The 23,843-nt window shown below is 37.7% G+C and overlaps 1 protein-coding gene across 1 annotated transcript in view; it reads left to right on the top strand.

Moving 5' to 3' along the window:
* The window catches only part of LOC124168398 (discoidin domain-containing receptor 2-like), a 543,546-nt gene extending 521,482 nt beyond the window's left edge, over positions 1–22,064 (top strand). Inside the window, exons 8-17 of the mRNA XM_046546941.1 lie at positions 5,224–5,331; positions 5,426–5,604; positions 10,051–10,534; positions 11,177–11,412; positions 12,608–12,745; positions 12,865–13,382; positions 15,455–15,547; positions 15,901–16,042; positions 18,537–18,686; positions 20,293–22,064. Of these exons, the coding sequence (XP_046402897.1) occupies positions 5,224–5,331; positions 5,426–5,604; positions 10,051–10,534; positions 11,177–11,412; positions 12,608–12,745; positions 12,865–13,382; positions 15,455–15,547; positions 15,901–16,042; positions 18,537–18,686; positions 20,293–20,442 (2,198 nt within the window). The 3' untranslated portion in view covers positions 20,443–22,064. The remainder of the gene's footprint in view (positions 1–5,223; positions 5,332–5,425; positions 5,605–10,050; positions 10,535–11,176; positions 11,413–12,607; positions 12,746–12,864; positions 13,383–15,454; positions 15,548–15,900; positions 16,043–18,536; positions 18,687–20,292) is intronic.
* Positions 22,065–23,843: the final 1,779 nt, after the last annotated feature.

Genomic DNA, 23,843 nt, shown 5'->3' with positions numbered 1-23,843 from the left:
TCATTGGAGATTATGAAAGATACACCTCTCACCTAATCTCCAAAAGCCATCACCATAGCTGGCAGTAAATTTTCGGATGTAACTGCGGATTGATTTCCGAACGATAAACTGTCACCTGTCCAAAGGGCTGGTTTACTTTTCGTAACTTCTTCACCCCTTTCAAACCAGCAAAATTTATCTTCAACATTATCCTGAACAATATCCTGAACCTATTTTTTTATTTCTGACAAATATTTCTCGGTTTTGCATCCAGGTTAAAGCTTTTATGCAAGCCGACGTTTCGGAAGACGACTTGTCTTCCATCCTCAAGGCTGTGTTACTTTATCGAAGTTCAATTTCACACTGACTTAATTATAATGAAAAAATTAATAACGATATTACGTCAACTCTTATTAACAATGTCAAATTATTGTAATTTTACGCCCAATGATATTGTCAAGTTTTTAAATTAATATCGCTAAGAACATTAATTTCATTGTCACTAATGGCGATTTTGAATATGTGACATCTGTGGGTGAGACACTCATATTCACGCACGCACTTGCCTAATAGCCTAAGATTGGAGTAAATAATGATAGAGAAAAGAATCTAGCATACCTGACCTAATTTTTATAATCGAACGTTCGTCAAAATAAAGCTCTGAGCATGGATCAAGTTTACTATCGACTTCATCGGGAAGCTCAAGGTTCGAACAATTAAAATACCCTTAACGGAACAGGGGGAAGCGTGAGTAATTAAGTTGGGACCTTGTTAAGGGGCCAAGTGTCACTGCTATGAAAAACTGATAAGCTCCGCTAATAACGGCAGTAAATCTGAAGGCCGATCGTCATTTGGCCCTTCCTCCCGACCGGGCGCTGCCATGCCACGCTCGAACCAACATGGCGATCGGCGAAACTCGCCCCGGTACGAACGCAATTCGTGGGTGGGCGCAATTTTTAGGCGACGGAAAGCCCTCGCCGTTATCCTCGACGACCATCGGGCTCCACGAAACACGCAGGACCGGAAAGAAATGATTGAAGCGGGTGGGAAGAAAAAAAACTGAAATTTAAATAGGGAAAAAAATAATAATGCCGAAGCACTCGTGGGGGATTTCTGAAATTGAAACCTTCCCTCACACAGGGAGGTTCTCAAACACTCTGCGTCCGTATCGCAGCGACGCATGGTCAGAATGATTGAATTACTAGAATGCCATGGGATAAGGAAGATTAATTTGACGGCTTTTGCCGAGGGCACGAAAAATGCGGTTGGTTTAAGTCGAAGCGCAAGTGAACACGGCGAGTTTTCTTTTTTTTCATTTTCCTCAGGTTACGATGAGGGAGGGAGGAAACAAAAAGGGCTGAAATTCTTATGCCTTGGTTTTTTTTTAATCTTCGTATCATTGGCAGGTCTGATCGAAATTCCTCCGGCAACGTTTTTATCTGGTATTAACATAGTTAGATGATCAGGGAAGAAAAATTTCCCCAACTTTGAAGAAAGTTCTGTAACTAGTCAAGTGCTCCCAAGGTGACGTCAAGATTTCTACGGAAATCGATTACTTTTACTAAAGGCCCTCCGCATGAACTCGAATTCAATAACTAATTACCATCATAGCATTATGAAAATGCTTTGGATATAATTGTACACTAATCTGATAATCCTTTAAGGCTTTCCGAAAAGAGGGCCAGTGTACAGTCAATCAAATGTAATAAAACTCGAGAAGCCTTTCCTCAAATATTAATAACTTTCTCATCGCAATATAAAGTAATACAATACTCCATTTCAGGGCAGTCTTAAAATACTCAGCTCAGAGTAATACCAATTTACTTAAATAAATTCTCGTAAAAGCTTGGAACTGACACAAAAATGTCCTTCCCATGTAATAATTTTAAAACTCATCCAAATGAGCTTCTTCACAAGACACAAAATCTTCAAGTAAACTGATTAAGAGTTGAATAAATTGTAACGAACCAAGCTTTAAAATCAGCTTCATACATCAAGTAAACCATGAAAAACGGATATTAACTAAGACGATTTTTTTAAGCATAGCCAAAATCGTCAGCATTGAGCAAAAGTTAGTTAACAGCTATTTTGCCGTGAAACCCACAATTATTATGCTCCTAGCTGTTTAAAAAGTATTTCTTTCACAGTTTCTAAATTGGAAATAATCCTATAGGAAAAAATTTACGAAGTTCTCATGCAATGGTTAAATAAGCTTTCTTTCAAAACAATCCACACAATATAACTGCAAATTTACATTAATTTAATTTTCATCTTTGCACAACAATCCACTCGTCACGTGAAACTCAAGGATACAGTCTGACTTGAACTCTTATGGATACACAATCATTACTGACAGATTCACATTAAACCGAAACTAGAGTGGACTTTTTTAAAAAGTACATGGGCAATTATTATTTGAGGTGACACGGCAACCTAACGGTGCGAGAGAATATATTAAGGGATCCTTTGCATGAGCTGTAATTTGTGCCTGGCACGCCAGTTGTCTCCTTAGGACTGAAAACGACAATCGCCGATTTTATCTCGCACCGTGAAGGGCTAAAAGCATAACACGTACTTCTACGTTCTTTCATCCGGCCCTTCAGCAAACGCTCCCTAACCGTGCTCACTAGACCTCCGCGAAAAACTTTCGTAGGCACTCCATTCTGAATTTTTTTGGACAATGCTCACCTCATGTGGAATTGTTTTGATGGTGCCGGCACAATCTGTTTTAGTGTGCGAGGAAATAATTTCCTTGCTTAAACTCTCCGCTTTACTAAAATACTCCCAAGCACAGCGTTCAGCCAGATGGAAGAAAAATTCGTTATATTTTTCATTCCCTTTGAGGTCCCTTAAGTTGTTTTCCTGCTCATTTGAAATTTTCCAGGATATATTAGCTAGCTCCTTTCCCTTAAAATGCGGCTAATAAAAGCAGCAAACATATCATTTCACCCTGAAGCGTTCTGGAAATGAAAAAAATGTCTTTGTTAAATCAAAGTGAAACATCAAAGGTAATCTATATTATTAAAAATAAGACTTTCACTTATGTTAGCGTTTATACGATATCAAGGCAAACATGGTTATGTAAAAACACTTCCATTGTTTTCCTTCAATAAATACGATGCGGAATTGTACACGAAGAGAATTAATAATTAAAATTTGGAGGTACGTAATAAACTATTCCGAATTGAACATTAGTGTTCGCTGGTGAGCACGTTAAATTGTCATATGATGGCCTAATGATTAATATTCAAATTCCATGATTGACAAATATAAAGTTATTAAAAAGTTTTATGATATCGCCAAGTGTATGTTTATATAAGGCATAAATTATTTTTGAAACATGTATAGAACCCAATCGTCACTGTAAACTTGTCGTGAGAATATGGAAAGTTAACAAAAAATGCCAAATAGGTTGGACGCCCAAAAACTATTTCTATTTCAAAATTCAAGGCTTTCCTCACCAATCCAAAAATAAACTGAAAAGCGACGCCATATTCTCACAGTGGCATGCAAACCGATAAAGCCGGCGTCAGCTTCCCCATAAAAATATTTTTTTTTGTGAATTTCCTCTGATATTAAGGTGATTCCAAGAACTGATGGAATTCTGCACATTTCACGACTTGACCGACACGTGGTAGCAACTGTATCGATTCGAGGCCTTGAGTTTCAACTTTTAGAGCAGAGGTTTCCCGCACTTGGCCCAGCTCGTCTGGTCTGCCAACTACTAACTAAACACTTCAACTCTGTGTGCTAAATGAGACAATGCTCGCGATAATATTGCTATGAAAGAAAACATTTTCTGTGTTGTTCTGCCTTCAGTGAGGTGCAATAATGGAGTCATTCATTCACATTTTGCTGTCATATTTCTTGTTCAATGAGTGCTCAGGCACGCTGACCATTTCTATTCTCTTTTATCGGCGACAATAACTAGCACCTCGGAGACATTATGCGACTTGTTTACGATAAAATTTTTTAAGCACCGACCAATAGGCATCTCCTTTCAAAGTGAAGGAGATATAGTCTGTGAGATCCTTTCGAGAAGCAATTATTAGAGGTGTAACCCGTTTTTTAACAAACCAGGAGTTAAGGTATGTTTAGTGGAGGAGGATTATTTTATGAAAAAACACATACTAAAAACTTCTATGCTAAGTAATTTAATAAGTTTCGCTTCAAACATGCTTAAGCTACCGCTGCCTACCACATCTACAACCTCAAAAGTAGCAGGGAACGATGTACTAGCAGTTAATTTTTTTATTCATTAATTTCTATCACCCCGGCATTAGCAATATTTGGCCTTATATGCATAGGGGAGCCACTACATAAGATGATGAACGGCCACAAACACTCATGCCCTTGTTAGGGGTAACCTAACCAGGAGGGACTCAAACCCGCGACCTTCAGTTTGGCAGCCGAGGACTGTATCCCGCCTTCGCCGAAGACGGCAATTATAACTAAAAAAGAATATTAGCTATGTTGAGATTGCTGGTATAAATTTGGTAATTATCATGCATAAGGTCTTAAAAGCTACATATACCGTAAAGTAATAGGGGAAAAACACATATCGATTTTAAATTAGGAACAAGCTTGGGGCCTCGAAAAATACTTAATGTCAATAAGTTCGGATTTCTTCGAAAAATAACATGATTTTTCTTAATTATTAAAAATATCTCCGTTTTTTGCATTATTATTTGCGATTGAGAGGAATTTGAGAAAATGTCGATAAGCAAAAATTGTAAGCGGGCATTTAAAAACTTCACTCACTTATTCACAATCATATGCACACTCACAATTTAAGTAAACTCAAAAAAGCCACACGTGAGAAGTTCATAAATTTGGATTAATCGATTAACATACTGGATGCTATATACTTCACATTTCGGACGTTGGAATTCGCATCCTTCTCCTCCATTGAAAACTTCTGGAAGGTACATAAGGAATGGCTGGTGGTCTTATATTTTTTACGTACAATAGAACGAATAGGTATGTATTATAAAGTAATTCAAGACTTAACTAAATTAAAATTATACACATAACTGTAAATATAAAATCGTGGGGATATCATGGCCGAGGCTTGCCACATTCCACATTTTAGCCAACTTGTTAACAGGCCTAGGTTAAATAACAACAATGACTAGTTCCACGGGTATTATCAAATCTCTTTGAAGTAAAATTAATGGTCTGAGGCGTACCTTTGTGAAAGTTTGACTTACCACTGCCATTCTAACGACTGTTTTTTTTCAACAGAGCCAGCCATTGGAAACTTCACCACCGAGATGGAACCCAATTCCAGCTCCGAAGAAATTGTTGTGAATTCGGTCAACGCAGATTCGTCGTGGGACCCATACGAAACGAGTGAGCTTTAAAATCTGATTTTCACTACACCAATTTCGGTACGTAGGTTAACATTTTCTTGCTTTCACGATCACTATTTCCCTCACCAACCCAGTTGCGGCGAGGAAAGAAGGCCATGGCTACGTAGAGGTGGTCATCGGAGTACTGACGGCCATCACCCTTCTCCTGTTGGTCGTCTTCGTCATCATTTTGGTGCTGAGCCGGAGACAGAAACTCCTGCACGGATCTCCGACAATATTGAGGAACCCATTCGGTGTGACCATCAACATGAAGGTAATGTTGTCGTGCAGCCTGAATAAATTAAATGCTCCAGGAAAAAAAGCATTTGAGCCATGATTTCGAAAACGATACGAGTCTATTTGGCATTAACTTAATAAAAAACTTTTTATCTTCTTTGAAGTTACTGAACATGCTGCTTTGATTTCTCCTGAATCGATAGTACAGATATTATTATATCTATGAATGCGAAATAGCTGCAGTGACGGCTTTATTACCTTTAAGATGTACAGAGATGTTAGATTCAAACCTGCTGAATGGACTTACGTTGTTTTAATAATTCACTGTTTCTATTCAGTCCCACTACATCCTTGTTCACCTCAAATGTCTCCCATCATGAGGTACAATAATAATTGAAAAGAGAGCAACGGAAGCCAAATTAACATAAAAGAGAGTCAAAGGTAGAAGCAAGAAGTCGGAAAATAATCTTTAACCTTGGTTGATTTTAGGTCACAAATAAGATTACTTTTAAATCTGAGTGTCTCAATAGGCTAAGTAGGTTCCATTTTAATCTTATAATTGGCAATATTATTTGGTCTTGATTTATCTATAATGCCAATGATTACTTTCACATGCGAGTATATTATTATTCTTTGCCATTATGGACAATTTTATGTTTACAAATCACCTGGTACGTCAATAGTCGCGGCAAACATGAAATTAATGTGTAATTTTGTTCCTCGTGGATTTGGAATGCTGCCATGAAATGATGGTAGTATTTTATCAACCACTGTAATCTGTTTCTCGTGGTAGAATGAGCGTATCGTTACCAGCGTGGTGTCAAACCAAACCTCTCTGATGGTAATCTCGCCTTGATTGCGGCTATCTTTTTTGCATTAGCTAAACGAAGCAATCACATTACATACGCATGATGAGATATCGCCTGTCCAGTATGTCAATTTTGGAACTTTGACCGGGGGCTGAAGGTCGCAGGAACTCAAGTGGAAACTTAATACCGATAGGAATTCACTCGTATTTCCCTCCTTTAAATGGCCCAGTTATAAATTGTTCATATGCATACTTGTATTATATTTAATAAACTAAAATCGTTACCTAAAAATACACCGTCGTTTCACCTAAAACCTAAATCCTCGTAAGAGGTATGGTATTGGTATTTGGAGGAGGCAACTGACAGCTTTGGTCGCTATGAAGGAAGGTTCTGGTAGTAAGGTGGAGAGAAACCGGGCGTCGGAATTAGCCCGCTCTTAACGAAAGGTGCCAAGGGGACCACGGCTCAGCGTCCCATCCGACGGACGGGGAGTTGCACTTTAAATGTCCGTCACAAAACATTCAAGCGGGGATCGGACAGTCTCTGAAAATTCCCTATCACCGCCGGGATTTGAACCCTAGCCCACGGGGTGGAAAGCCAACACTCTTGTCATCACACCAATCCGATCCCTCCTCGTAATAGAAGTAATTTGTGCGGAACATGGGTGCAGTAGAACTCGAGGTATTCGATGCCCCATTGCACCACCAAATAACTATTTCGTGTTCACTCAAGGTATCAATTACTAGCTTTCTTGAGTCATTGTAGTCCTACCCAAAATAAATCAATGTAATCTTAAATTAATATTTGGCCAAAAATGCTACTTCCTAATCTATAAAATATCTATCGATATTCTACTACTGCTTTTGCTTTTTGGATAAATGCTGTTAAGAGGTGCGTCACACTATATTGCTATATATTTACGGAAATTCTGCATTCATTAACTCCCTTGTTTTCCCAGATGATATAGTCGCGACGTAATCGTAATTTTTACGAATGAAGTCGATTATCGTTTTTCAAGAATAACACGAATAACAAGTGAGAAAATCCAAAAAGATTTTTAAAAACGCATCTGACAATCATTAATAGATGTTAAAATTCTGGCAAAGTATACTATACAATGTATATATACAATGAGTTTTTATTTCCCATCGCGCTTGGATTGATGTACACTGTACATTGTACAGTGTACATCAATCCAAGCGCAAAGGGAAATAAAAACTCGAAATGAAAATGATAAGCATACTGTAATGGTTCACGGCCCGCCGGGTTAAGTTTTGGGCCTGGAAAAACATGCACATAAAGAAAAAATCCTCGCGGATCCCTACCGCACGTGGCAAACCTACGTCACCTGAGACAAAACACTAAAGAAATGTATAGGCCTCTTTAAGAGATGATAAAGTGGGTGGGATGTCCTCGACTTTGCACCATTTTTTAATGCTCCCAGATTTAACCACCGGGTAAAACGTACTGAGAGCAGAAAAGGATATGGCAGAGGGTGATAAGGAGCCTCGCTTCTCGATCCGTAAAAATGGATGACATTCACACACACACAGTCCCATTCATTTAACCATACATTATTTTTTCAGATACGGGCATTTTTTTACAAAATATAATAAACCTCTTACAACTAATGAAGGATGACCGAATGAAATGAATATATGAAACATCGATGGTAAAATAATGCCAAAGATGTAAAATAATTACACAAAAAACATTGACATAAAATTCATTTTTTTATTAAAAATGTTTTTATCGTGACCATTTTTAAAGAAACTTTGATGCAAACAAATTTTTTGATATGATTTTCAATCCTTCTCCTTCATTTTAATGATCGGAGTGCCGCCATCGGGTTTTAGTGACCATTTTTTAAAAATGATCTCCAAATTTAATTTTAAATTCTGAATACAATTGAAATAGAGTTCCAATCATAATAAAAGTGTCAGAATATTACACTATCATCTAGTTCTGAGTTATCCTGAAAATTTCAGCTTATAAACTAATCGGAAAGTGGGTTAAAATTAAGGGGCAAGATGGCAAACAACAAAGCGAGTTTATGAAAACGTTTTAATCAAATTGGTAACACCGTCATAGGCGGTGTGCAAACAACAATCATTTGAATTGTTTCAGCAAACGACTTAGCACGCACGTTCGCAGGGGATATTCGCAATTAAATGCTAGTTCTGTAAAGGCCAATTTTCCTGGGGCACGTCATTGCGCAATCTGCTCTATGTACGTAGGCGCAATCAATATTTCGTCGTGTAAAGCGGTGAACTAGTGAATGAGAACACATGCGAGAATGCTTGAATATGAGATGGCAAAATAGCCCCTGCTCTAATTCCAAGCTCGCATTACCGCTATTACAACATGTTTCCAGGGCTATCCCGCACAATGACGTGCCACGTGTAAACTGGCCTTAACAGGGAGTGGGGGATTCTAGTGAATATCAATCGGGTGGCGACAATCTTACCTTGGGCCGCACGACGACCGCCGCGGCTTGGAGATATCACAGTATTGACTTTTACGACAGCAAGCTCCTCCACATCGGGATCGAAGCGGCGTCTATCACACGATACTCTGCATTCTCCTTCTGGCCGTGCTTCCGTCAAAAATGGGGGGGTTCCCTTGCCATGGACCTTAACGTAGCGATTCAGCACCACGCGATGCTTTAAGTGTGGCCTCTTTCCCCGAATGTCCACTTCTTGAATCCGCGAACCTGCGTATCTGTCCACGGCATATGTAGGCTCCGCCCGCCAGCCAGTTTGGTCAATCAATCATCCTGTTTGACGACGACGATCCTCAATTCACATCCAGAGTATTTTCTTATACATCCTGGTAATGGGCCGTCTGCCGGTGGGTTCCTAGACAACTTCTTCAGCGTGGCTGATTGTGAGTTTTAACTCACTAATGGGACAAATGGCACAACAAGCGTAAAGGGACCAGTGTAACCTTCCCAGTGTTAGTGAAGGAAATCTGCATGCTCGCGTTGATGCCGCATACCTTTATACTCCTCTGCTGACGGGGTGGAGTTCTCAATGTGGGGGAAAAAAGGGGGTAGTTTGGTCAAAAACCTGTTGTCTTACTTCACTTCTCATTGCCAGTTGCTCCACTCTCACTCCAATAACCATGACCCCGTACTTATATATACTCACTGTCACGCACAATGACTCACCCACCTCCATGGGTCGAGTTTAGAGGGGGTGGGTTAAGGGCATGGTCTGGTCAATGGAAGATGGAAAAATATCTAGCAAGGTAGCCACGGTGTAATGGGGCCAACCATTACAATACGGACCTCCTACCCAGTCAAAACTGGAGGATGGTATTTAGGTTTCCGCTTTCGCAGAAATGTGCCATGACCAACAATGATTTATTTTTTAACTTTGGAGAATATTTACTGACCTTGAGTTCACATGAGTAATGTCCTAACCTAAAATTTGTCGCAGCTACAGAAATTATAAAATTATTCGACATTCAAAAAAAAATTATTTCTTAATTATATTCTTGGCCTTGGGGAATTAATTTATTCCAATTGTTTTACGGCAGTGGAACATTCATTCACTAATATTTCCAGATGATGGTTTTAAGTTTAAAAAAATAATACGCCACCCAAAAGTATCGTCCATGAGCGAGTGATGCAGCCTCCTAATGCAACATTTCTCCCCCTCCCTCGAGCGCAGGATTTGCTGATGAACCTGGCGCCCATGAACAGCGGCATGATGCACATGGGAGGCGGGGGCGGGTCGTCGGTGGGGGGTGGTGGCGGGGGCAGCGCAAGGGGGAGCATCAGTGGCCGCTCCTACCCCGTGAGGGACCACGCGTCCTCCGCGGACGACGACCTCGACGAAGACGAGGACGAGGAGGAGGGCGGAGGGGCGGGGGCATCGCGGCGTAGGAGCCCCTCCCTGGCCGGCTCCACGGCCACGCCCGTCGCCGCTTTCTTCTACGAGCCCCCGGACGACCTGAGGGCCTCGCCGCTCCTCGCGCCCTCCGCCGCCGCCGCCGTCTCCTGCTACGGCGATAGCGTGGGCACCATGTCGGCCCTCAGCTCCGGCATTGCCAACTACGCCAGCCTCCGGGGAGGCGACGTCACCATGAGGCGGTGCTACGGCACCACGGGCCATGGCGCCACCATAAGCGGCGGGGCGAGGAGCTCGTGCGAGGGTGAGTGGGAAGAGGGCCAACTACTCCTGTGTTGCCCAAACTTATTTCAATCAACCTTGTCCCACTTGTACATACAAAAAAGTTCAGTCTGGTTTGCATCTTTTGGTCAATCTCTACCCTCATGGTGGTGACGGCTTTGATCTTCATGAATCACATCAGCATGAGATTGGCAGTCCCCCTCCTGCAGTTCTCAACATGGGAAACAAATTACAATTGCAATCTAATAAAAATAATTCCATAGAGTTGGGTTGCTTACACACTCTTCGAGGTCACTTTATGATACTCAATACTTCATATTTGAAATCTTCTGGCACATATTTTGACCAAAAAGGTAAATATTATTCATAGGAGGGTGTAATATTTACCTACAATCATAAAATTAAAACAGTTCAAAATGAAAACCAGGTTCAATTAAGTGGCCAAGAAAGTCATAAAGAAACCCAATCATTCCACTAAGAATATTACCTATTTCTTAAAATTTGCTTATGCAAAAAAAAATTCGATTATAAAGTTAATATTGGTGAATCTAAAGCTGAGTGTCTTTGGAAAATATATAAATAATTGTACATAATTATTTTCCACATCAATTCAGCTTCCATTTTTCTTCATTTTCATTGATTCTATTTCACCTTCTCACCATAGAAGAGCCATCGGCCCCTGACTACGAGGATGCCACTACTGCCTCTGTCACTGCATCAGTGGAAGCATCTGTAGCTGGAGGGGGTTTTTCACCAATGCATTTCAGAAGCCTACAGAGCACACCTTTGTCGGTACCACGCTCCCAAGCAATAAATCTCAGCAATTACTTTCCTCGAGTCGCTTCGGACCCTCCCAGTCGAAAGCGATATCATACAGCCCCCAGGGAAAGGCATAACAGAGTAAGCATAAGCATTTGTATAACATATCCCTCAAAGAACTACTATTCATTTGGTTGTGAGAGGTTCACGTTTTTAGACCATATCATAAAACATTTGCTTCCTTCCAACATGATAAACACGGCATTCATAGAATACTTTAAAGCATATGATTAAAACTTCAAATAGAAAAATAATGTCATAGATTTTCTAGTTATAGTTACTATATTCATAACCATTTGAGTAGCTTGGGCAGTCCCAAGGGGGCCCCAACCCTTACAGATGGGTCATTGTTCCCATGAGAAAATTTCAGAAAACTATAAAAAACCAAAAATTTCAGTATCAGTATACAAAATGTCATCAGAAATTATGCTTAATTTAAATTCTTACAGGATTTAATTTTTTTAATCCAGGGGAGAAATAGGATATACGGAACTTTGGCTGGGGTACTCCATCTTGAAGTGAGGTTACTCCTTGCAGTCCTCCCCAAGGATGGGTGGTACTGGGGAGGCCCCATGGCCCCCAAGCCAAAATCCCTGGCTATGCTCATGATCACTGCATGGGCATCACAAAATCTGAATTGAATCAGTGTTCCATAAACAAGGCATACTACCCCAATCAATTTCTACACCTAAATCCCAATTAAAATATCAAATGGGTGAATTACTGCTTAAAAAAATAGTCTGCTAAATAAATTTTTTGAGGTAACTTAGCAAGAGTGTCACTTCCTAAGAACTTCTGATGCAAAAAAAGTAATCTAAGACCCATTTTTCAACAGAAATGCCAACAAATTTGGGTAAGCTGGTCTCAACCTCTAATCCATTGGTTTCTGCCGATTCTCAGATAATAGGATATTTTCCTCAAACCATCAATTCCTACACTACCTCAATGTAGATACTTAATAGCTTCTTTGAAGTTATATTCATGTACATATTGGATATTTCCATGAATTATGTTCAAAATGACAAAATATATTCACATCTTAATGATAAAACTGACTCACAGAAATAAGTATGATACCAAAAAATGACATACATAGTTGATGGTGGTACACAAAAAGTGAGGATATCATGAATGTGAACTAAGGTCTTACATCCACAATACAGCAATATCTTTCAGTAGAAATAGCCTTACTTTGAGCCTTGTTTTCAAACTTTGCCAAAGATAAACTGAAATCCCTACAAACTAGTTTCTAGCAATAATGTAATTGCTTTTTCAGGTTCCTCCTCCAGTAGTAACATGGAATATAGCTCCAAGTATGGGACAATCATATAAATGCAGAGAAGTAGAGATAAAACCAATTTCTAGCTACTGCTTGAAAGTAATGGAGAAAATGGGTAACTGCCATGCCGGAGAGGTGAGAATCTAAATAGGTTAATTCATACATATTATGCATGCTCAATAACTCCAAAGTTTCATTTCTCATATACATACTTGTCCAAAAATTTCCACCACTATTAAATTCCATTTTCACAGGTCGTCATATGCAGCACAAGTAATCTGAATGATGCATCACCAGTGGATGGAATCAGGGCTTCCAGTGCGACATTAGATTCTAATGGTAGCCTTCCATTGGGTGGACGATTAGTGGCAGTCCGATCCACAACTCCAAAGTCAGTGAAAGCTCCTGCATCCACACCAGGTGTTACAGCTCCAGATGGCAACATTACACTACGAGAAGTGAAGTTCCTTGCTTCACTTTCCGACCCCAACATAGTGCGAGTGCTTGGTGTCTGCACAGCAACTCTTACAAAAGATGGAGGTTTTAAGGACATAAAAACAAAAGATGAGGATGATGGTGAGAAGGTAGTACTTGTGGAACCAAACTGCAATGGTGTAGATATTGAAGATGACAAAAGCATTGAGAAGGATTCCGCCAAGGGATTGTTATGGACTGTTTTAGAATACCCTGAATTTGGAGATTTAGCCCATTTCCTGAAATTCAGAACTTCTCAAACATCATGTAGTAAAACCAACAGCCTCAATTCCATAAGGTAAATTTCATACTTTAGTTGTTATCGATATTTTGATAGATAGTTTGGTTTCTTTTAATCAGATTACTGTATAACTTACATATTTTTTTAGCATGGACTTAACACGGCAGGATGAAAAAAATTAATTCATGCACCCAATGTATTCAAATCAAGGGAAATCATCCATTTTTTGTGGAATTTTTGCACCTTGCATGTGCTTTGGGATGACTCAAAAAATATTTACAAATGGCCAAAATATTCTAAAATAATATTACACATACATACATAGTTCAATAAGTCCACAAGTAAGCAGACCCACAAGATGCTGGGCTAATCCCCTGGGAGAGGTACAGTCATACCATGCTGTTCATGTACACCCTCCCCAAGACAACTGACCCAATACTGGGTGGCTAATACTAAGTATGTATTACTTGGCACCACCTAGTCTGCCTCTATATTGGCAATGAAATATGGACCAAAAAATAGCCTACATTGGTAAGCCTACAAGAACTACCCCATCAAACCTCTCATTGATTAAAATATGAAACCACTTAGTTACGTGATATGGTATAAAGTTTTAACAAACTGGTGACCAATGTACATTTAGTTGGGTAGCCCAATTTGAGTTTCATAGGATAGTAAACGTGGAATTACATGAGGTGTCCCTCATTAAGCCCATCATAGTTGGCTACTTGAGCGGTTCCGTAGTCTGCTGAGTCACAACAGGTCCAAAGGTATTTCCTCCTAATTGGCTACTTGGCTGGTCTTCACGCTTCTCCTCATCAGATAGTCTACAGAAAAGCCAAATTTTTTTACAGGCATGGGGTATAACATGAAAAAGCTCTTTATAGCTCCAATTCTAAAATATTCTTGACCCCGAATGACACTTCCCAATTTATTGGCCAATCCATTGGATATTGGATTGTGATCCAACTGACACACAACAATTTTCTAGTCCAATATCCTCTTCGCAATATTGGACACAATTTCTCGCCCAATTTGGAATTTAGAACAAGTTCTATTTTCTCGTGGCCAATCTCCAATTATAAGTCAGTTTTGTTGACTCCTAGTGGCCAGAACAAGAAGCTCTTTGCAAAAAATCCAGTTTGGCTGTAAAACATTGTTTTTGTTCCAAAAATTCGCTTAAAGTTTCTAAAATGTGGACGAAAGAAGTTGTTTCACTATTGATTGAAGCATACAAATCACTGAATGAATGCTTATACAAAGTAAAATCATCGAAATACAATGTCATTCTCTAGCAGGACATTAGAACACTATTTCGGCCAATATTGGTGTAAATATATTGATACGTGTCATACGGTACATAACGCCCAATATTTTAAACAATATTGCGTGCCAATTTATTAGCCAATAAATTACAAAGTGTCACGCGGGCTTCACTGCATTAACTTTAATAAGTAAAAAAAATTGAAAAGATCTATATATGAAAAAATGTAGCCAAAAAGGTACAAAATGGGAGGGCAAAAAGGTATACCTAGAAAGGAACTACACGAAAAAGCTGTTCCAGGGTATATTTCAGGTAGTATGTGGGGTGTGGCTGTATAATCCATGTGCAGATACATGGTGAATGTGAGGGTGTAGTTAAGGGATATGTGGCATAGGTAAGGAACCTGGGTGCAGATGTGAGGTGTATTCTGGGTAATATTGGAGCGTGGAACCAGAGTGCAGATGCACAGTGACAGTACAGGTGCAGTTAGAGGATGCAGATGCAGTACAGGTGCAGTTAGATTTGGTGAGGAATCTGAATGAATCTGAATCAGATATTTAAAGGTTTGAATGCTGGTTGGGAAATTGTGCGTGAATGTGGGACGGGGGGGGGGGGGGGGGGGGGGGGGTACTTATGCATGGTGAGCGCAAGTTACACCTGATAATTAAGTTTTCCTCCACATTAGGCGGTGAAAATATTTTGGACCAGAAATTGGCATAGACAATATGCATGATGGATAAACTATAAACAAACACAGACTAATTATAACTTGATACCATAATGTTTTTTTAAAGGAATAATTTCATTTCACCTCATGGTGGAAAAGTATACATATTAATACAATATTTTTTTATTCCTTCAATAGCTATGGGTGCCTTATATATATGGCAACACAAATTGCATCAGGTATGAAGTACATGGAGTCCAAAAATATTGCTCACAAAGACTTAGCTGCAAGGTAAGTTTCCCAATGTTCTCATCGGTAATCTTTCATTCCATTACCATTAATCTTTTTAGTAGGGAAATCTATTCAGATATAAACTGTTACTTTCATGGTCTACAAAATGCAATTATATTGAATAAAGGAAATTAATTCCACAATGTGTCAGCTAGTGTAATTCCATTTTGATCACATCCATTCAAGTAAAGGATAAGAGTGAAAAATAAAAATAAGACATTAACCAAAGACTGATGTGATTAGTTTTGAAAGGCCAACATGATATAACACACAGGCTAACAGTTTCTGAGGGACTTAATAAGGGTAATGAAAATCTTAATGTTACAAGATTAATATAAGACTTTCTTTTCTAGGAACTGTTTGGTTGGTAGGGGCTATTCAATAAAGATTGGTGATGTAGCAATGTGTAATGGTGCCTATCATGAAGACTACAGTGAAATTGGAGGACGACCTCCAGCTCCAATCAGGTGGCTTCCATGGGAAAGCATACTCCTGGTAATGCTTCAAATTCTCTTTTAAAGCACATAAGAATATAAAAAATTAATTAGTGGTCATGAATATATAAACACTGCAGGTACATATGTACATATTTGTATCCCACCAGTTGTGTTGCTCTTTTAGAGGGATCCCCCCTTTAAATTACCTCAGTGCAACCACACATTAGATTTTTTTAAATACATACCTTTTATTGAAAATTAAACTAAGGCAATTCCTTAACAGAAATGGCTCTAAACAATACCTGTCAATGGAGGTTTAGCTTTCTTAATTGGGAGGCATTAACAGCCGGGATATTAATTTTCTTCACAATTATTTTCCTTTCTACCTATTAATCACACCATATTTTGTAAAATGGCAGAATAATGTACGAGGAGAGACCTACTGACAAAAGATATGAAACAATAAACTGCAAGAGGGTGGAATTAAGGAGTATCAGCTCCTCACGGGCATGGGCTCAAAGCCCAATCTTTAGTCAGGGTATTGATATGAGAGAAGATGTTATTTTCATGTCAAAAATGGCATTTGATCCCTAGTCTCATCATAATAATGCAAGAAATAGCTGCAATTAATATTGTAATGTCCCGTTGAATGATGTGATCACGATTATAGCATCCAAGAGACTGCCACAAGGATAGGTGCCTTTTCGTTTATTGGGTAACAATTGACGATCACTTAGCGTTTACATCACAAGTATGTATGTACTAACAACATAAATCTTTCCCAAGAGATGAGGTGAATGATAAAATAATACAAAGGTAACAGTTTCAATAAGAGTTAGTAATCTTTTACCATGCAAACTACAGTCATTAAAATTTTTAAAAATGTCATCAAAAATAAAATAAAAAAAGATAAAAAACATGCTTTTTTCCAAAAACAGTGTAAAATACATTAAAAAGTGAAAAATAAGTTTTTCATCACTTGAAAAATAAACCTTGGGTGCTGATAAGGTTTATTAGAAATGGGTGTTGAAGAGCCTGATAGGTGAGTATTAATGATCGGCACCCACACTTTATTACTTGAGTGATGAAAAGCTTTTTTTTTTCTTTTTAGCACATTTTACACTGTTTTCTGAAAAAGAAGTATTTAAAAAAATATTTTCTTATTTTTTTCTTCTTTTTAAAAGATATACAAATATTATTTTTTAATCCCTCTAGATGTCATTTTCCTAATTTTATTTCATAAAAGTGAGGCATAAATGGCTGTCATAAGCTTCCTCAAATAAATAGCTAAATAGGAAAGCCTAAAATGATGGAAGACACATAAAATCTAATTGAAAACAGCATTTAAGAATATAGGGAATACAATCAACTTTTCCAGTATTCAAACCTGTAATCTTCTAGTCCCTAGGCAAACACACTAACCATTGGGCCAGATGACACCTAATATAAATGTAGTAAAAAAATTATGGTTAACATGACATAATGGTCTATATTTAAAAATCCACAAGGAATTTTGAGCGAATGCTGTGCAATCTCAATGTAAAAAATACTAATGGTGTATGTACATTTACTGGGGCTCAAGATTGACTCACAACTAAAATGGGATATCCATATTAATTGGATTTGCAAAAAGTTAAGTAAGGCAATTTACATGTTAAGAAAACTGAAATCCCTGATTCCTATTGAATATCTTAGGTCTTTGTACTTCTCATTCTTTCAGAGTCATATAAACTATGGCATTGAAATTTGGGGGCATGCTTCTTCTGTCAAACAAGTTTTACTGCTCCAAAAAAGAGCAATAAGGATTATTGGTAATGCTAACCCACGTGATCATTGTAAGCCACTTTTTTCACAGCTGGGCGTCAAAGACAATCTAGACAGTTATACGCATAGATCTAATGTTCACAACTATAGTATGAGGAACAGAAACAATTTTAACATTGAATAGGTATTGCAGGTTGTCTTTAAATTATAACTCCTTCCAAAAAGTCAATATCAGGTTATTCAACAGGTTACTAACCCTTGTTAGAGCTGAAAATGTTACTATCTTTAAAAGGAGATTAAGGGTATGGCTTGTGCGATATCCCCTTTATGTATTACTCTATAGATGAGTACCGTATATCTTCGAATATAGTCCCCCTCCTAATTTTAAGGCTTCAGTTTCGGGAAAAGTTAAATAAATGCGTTTGAATATAGTCCCCCCCTTACTTTTACCATGGGCATTTTTGGAAAAAAGGGGGGGCTATATTCAGACATATACGGTACTTTGAATGTAATTTTAATGATATTTGATTGTGAAATGTGTTTGTACACAGAATGTATTTTTATATGTCTGTAATTTGTATTGGACGACACCTAATATGGTTTACACCATTTCTCAAGGTGAATAAAATTATCATTATTATTATAACACCAAAAAATTGACTAAGGGTTAAATTTGTGATGGAGCAGCAATTATAAGCGACCATTTATGACTGTGTCAAGAATGGGTGTCTTTTTAAGGACTATTCTTTCCTTGAAGATAATAACTTTTTTGAATCTTTCTTCCCTAGGATCGTTATACATGCCGCAGCAGTGCCTGGTCATTTGCAGTTACTCTTTGGGAGATATTAATGCTGGCGAGTGAAAAACCATTCAGCAATCTTTCCAATGAACTTGTGATTCAGAATGCTGAGCATATGTATTACGGAGGAGAGCTTCAGGTAAGAACATTCACATCAATCCATTGTCAATAAGGATTTACATCACAGAAAATACACATCTCTGAAGTATGTACTATGCATAATTATATTTAGCATATATGTTCTTTAGTATTTTGGTTTCCCCCTTAGCCAGTGCATGAATACAGGAATGGTTGTCTTCAAGCATTGGTGCTGAATTTACTACAATAACACCCATATTTGCAAGAACACCCTTGATTCACATCAGCTCCATTGCACCAGTAGCCAAGGCGATATATCCTCAGCTTCTCGCAGCAGTAATGTTGCATTCACTTGGAGACCACTGCCTGTAGCCATTAGGACAGTGGCCCACCAAGTAATATCACCTTTTGCACCCTGGATTACATTTTATTACTGAGCAATTCCTTGCGGATTTTCGAATTAGAAAGACAACCAAATATACATACACAATTTTTCCAAGGTTAAGTTTTTCACCTGTCCACATTTCCGCTGGTACTTTATCCTTTAAGGCAGAGATGGGACATCTATTCAAATATATTCAGCTACCATTACAGCTTCCGGCCACAGATTCTTGTAAAGTCCAGAATTCAAAAGTATGAACCTTTCCTTTTCGAGTGATGTTCTATTGAACCCGGTCAAGCCTCTCCATTCTGTTCTGGGATAAACCAAATGGTATATTCTGCTTAGACTCCCTTCTCTTCAAAATATTATTTAATTTCTGCAGACACATATTCCCCTCCATTTTCACATCAAAATCTAATAATTAAAATTGAAATGAGATGTGGCCATAGCTTCATAGATTTTGAAATGCATACTTGAATACTTCACTCTTTCTCTGTAATACATAAGCTACTGTAAAGCTGGTACAGTCATCAACAAAGGTCAGATTATATGTATGTACTTTCCATAATTATAAGCCATTGGCTTGATCGACCCACAAACATTACTTTGAATCAATTAGAGGGGCCCAGTTCCTCTCCTTTCTTGGTGGTGGCATCCATAAATCAACAGGAGGTGAACTTTTACTAGGTCACTACTAAATCCACTCCCAGGGTGAAAATTCCTCAAGAAAAGTCACTTCCCTTATAGTTTAGGATCACACCAGGAATATTTATTTCAAGTCCAACTTATTTCCCAAGTTTTTCAAAGATTTATACACAAATCATTCATAGAAAACCCATAATGTTTTCTGATAAAGATAACCATTATCTCAAAAAGGTGCTATAAGAAATTGTAGACATATTTGCATATGAATTATTACGGAGGTTTCCGTGGTGAGTTGATTGGTGATGGTTTTCCGGGTTTACACCGCGTTGATTCATGTTTTAGCGGACGACAGTTTCGGGCGCATTCCAGCTCCCGTCTTCGGGTCCAAATTTGCATATGATTATTTATACATCATTAAACACGATAATAAAAAATGTACCTAGAGGCTTTAAAACAGTGATACTTGTAAGCAAAAGGTGTATAGATGGATGTGTATAGATATACAGGAAAAAGATAAATGGATGCTACATTGCACCAGCCTCTTTCCTTAAACTTTTATAGGGGTGGTCTCACTATATATGTCATGGTAACCTTAGCGCAAGGAAAATATCCATGAATAATATGTTTTTTCTATCTACAGGTGATGCTTCCCAAACCAAGTTTATGTCCAAAAGAGGTTTATGATTTAATGACGGAATGCTGGAAGAGAGATGAAGACTTACGACCGACATTCAAGGAAATACATATGTTCCTCAAGAGGAAGAACATTGGTTACCAAATTGGATCATAAAAGTGAAACCAGAGGAGAAATACAACATTCTGGATTCAAGTTAAAGTTTCAGTATTTGATGACTGAATAGTGGTAATTTGCTGGTGGAACTGGACCAAATCAATTCAACAACTGTTGCATTTAATACTGCAGTACTCTGACTCTCATGTGTAAATATGTATATAGTACTTTAAAATTAGTAGTGGGGTAGTGATTGAGAATATGGTGCTTTGAGGCTTAAAACTACTATTAAAGCTGTTCAGTTAGGAGTAAATACCTAATGAGACACTTTTTATACATGTAGTTAGTTGAGGTTGAATGAATGATGAGTACATTAATAGGTGTAACCTAAATCACACAAAACAATCAGGTACATATTAGCAAATTGGTCAATAAATAATTTTCATTGTAGACATCTTTGGAGCAAAACATTTTTGTTAGTAGCACCAGAAAAGAATGAACATGAAATACTAAATGGAGATGCTGAGTCAAAACATACAGGACGCTATAGCGCGTGTGTAACTATAGTTTGCGCTTAATTGACTTTATTAAAATTTGATTGAAAACTAAGCCACAAGTATTTAATGCCAAGTACGACTTGGTGCTTTCCTGGCAGAATGTAAAATAGGAATGTTGGGAGACTCTAAACCTGAGAAACATTCTTACATATTTAATTTTCAAACCATAGTATGAAATGGTGATGAAACACACAATAACACAATTTCATTCAAATTGATCAATCATGTATAAATAAAACAGACACAATGAATGACACATGCTAAATACTTGTTGTTAACTGAAATTACAGAATATCTTATGAAGAGCTCCATATTTTTATAGTTGTTGAAGAACTTCTGCAGAATAGGGAATTATAGTAAAAATCAATATACTAATGACTTTAAAATGTTTACAAATTGAGAAAAAATTGAGATAATAAGTTTCAAGTCTAATACATAGTATTTAGAATAAATTGACGAACTAATCACATTGCATCTGGGCTTGAAAAAAGATAGAATTTACAAATTTAAGCAGAAACATGGAAATTACATAATTCTAAACAATTCTGCTGATGTAACATAGAGCTTTCCTCACTTTAACTGACTCCAAAACAGAGTCATCAGTGAAGACCAGGATCTCAAAGGGTTATATTTTCATGAGGCAGCATTCAAAAATGTGAAACTTATTAATTTTTTTATTACAGAATCTAACTACCTATTTCATAAATTGATATAGATGACTACCTATGTTATGTACACTTTGATAATATGTTGATCATCATCACCATTAAATTTTTTCTTAGACCCGAAAACTTCAATAAATGTGATCATTATCATTATTTCCCAATCAACTGAAGATCATGTTTTGTAAATGTGAAAAATGTGACTGAAATAAATGGACCATTTTTGAAAGTAAATTAAAGTGTTTTCTTTCCCATTAAAACTGATTGACTTTTTCAGTTTTTTTTTGTGTGGTGTATAGCAGAAAAATAAAGAAGTTTTTATTGTAGATGCCTATTCCCTAACAGCAATGAAAGCAACTGAACAAGTTAATCACCACTGGTGAATACCACATGGTATGTACATATACATGGTTTATCAATATATGTGCTCCAGAGTCAGAGAGTAAAAAGGTTTTACCAAAGACATATCAATAATATTTAAAAAAAAACTAATTTTAAACTCTTACTTTGTTAGGGAGTATGGCAGGGGAAATTACGACTAATGAAATCACTATTTAAGGTGTTAACAAGTGTATTTAAGGCTTAATACATAAAACTTGGCATGTGGTCAAAGAGACCGACGCCACACGCACACTAGCCATTGGATACAATACAATGAACAGCAGAATGTCTAAATATAGATTTAGGATTCAGCCGCTGTGGCACTGCTCTATGGCGCCCAATACAAATCACTGGCAGCTGTTGGATTACACCACCATTAAAAAACAACACACCCACTTAAGCCAATAGCTGCTCAAAAAATAACACAGACAAAGCAATCAAAATCACCATAAATATTACAAATCACCTTGAATTAATACAATCCCATTCCTTGGGTACAGTAAACATGTTTAGGCTTTGGTAAGGATTTTGTGAGAACATCTGCTATCATTTCCTGAGACGACATATAGTGAAGAGAAATGACCTTTTCTTGCACCTGGTGATTTCATCATTTTATAAGGGAAAAGCTTTTCCCTTAGGGAATATGGGAAAAGCTTTTCCCTTATAAAATGATGTTTGTTGTTGATGTGTTTGGTACGCTTGTGGTACAAAGGAGATTATTGGCTATTTTCTGAGCACTTTGATTGTCATTATACAAATCAATTTTACCATTCACCATAAGCTTAATCAAATCAGATTCACCTCTGACAAATTCAATGTTAATTGGATCTACAATTAGAACCAATCAAGTCACACAAAAGATTTTTTAAATACACGGCCTCTTTTGCAGCTTCTGATAAAGCGACATATTCAGCTTCTGTGGAAGAAGTTGCTACTATGCTCTGCTTGCAAGCTTCCCAAATTACAGCACAATTTGCAAGTTTGAACACATAACCAGAATATGATTTACAGTAACTGTCATCAGTAGCAAAACTTGCATCTGCAAAACCTTTTAAGTTTAAACCAGTACTTTTGAATTCTAACCCTAGGTTCATTGTGCCCTTAAGGTACCTAAGAACTCTTTTGGCAGCAACCCAATGCTCCTCACCATGGTATGAATTAAATTGGCTTAAATAGGTTAAGGCATATGCAATATCCGGCCTAGTGCAAACACTTAGATACATGATTGAGCCTATTAATTGCTGATACGGTTTATTGTCAACATCTTTAGCCCTTGAAAGTTTTACATTTACATCTAGCGGAGTACCAATGGCATTTGAATCAGCCATCCCACACTTAAGCAACAAATCTTTGATGAATTGAGTCTGCAAAATTTTAAGAGTTTTCTTCTCTAAATCTCTTTCAATTTGCATACCAAGAACTTGGGCAGCCGTCCCAAGATCCTTCATTCTAAAATTTTGTTTCAAGGCATCCTTGAGTTTGCATGCTTCCTCAGCACTTTTGTAAAAGACAAAAAAAATTATCAACATATAAAGCTACCAAAACCATAGTATTATTGATGCTTTTTCTGTACACACAAGCCTCATTATGACTGGTAGTGTATCCCAAATCAGAGAGAACTGTGTGAGCCTTTAAGTGCCACACATGTGAAGCCTGTTTGAAGCCATAAATGGCCCTTTTAAGGAGACAAACATGATCTTCCTTCCCTTCTACTTGGAAACCCTCAGGTTGACACATAAATATTTCCTCCTCTAATTCACCATTTAGAAAAGCAGTTTCAATATCAGGGTGGTCAATCTGCAAGTTCAACTCTACTGCAAGTACAAACAATAACCTTAGAGAACCATGCCTCACAACAGGT

The sequence above is a fragment of the Ischnura elegans genome, chromosome 1 (genome assembly GCF_921293095.1).
Source record: "Ischnura elegans chromosome 1, ioIscEleg1.1, whole genome shotgun sequence".
Taxonomy (NCBI): domain Eukaryota; kingdom Metazoa; phylum Arthropoda; class Insecta; order Odonata; family Coenagrionidae; genus Ischnura; species Ischnura elegans.
Note: the sequence above shows the minus strand (reverse complement) of the source record. Positions and strands in the feature narration are given on the sequence as shown.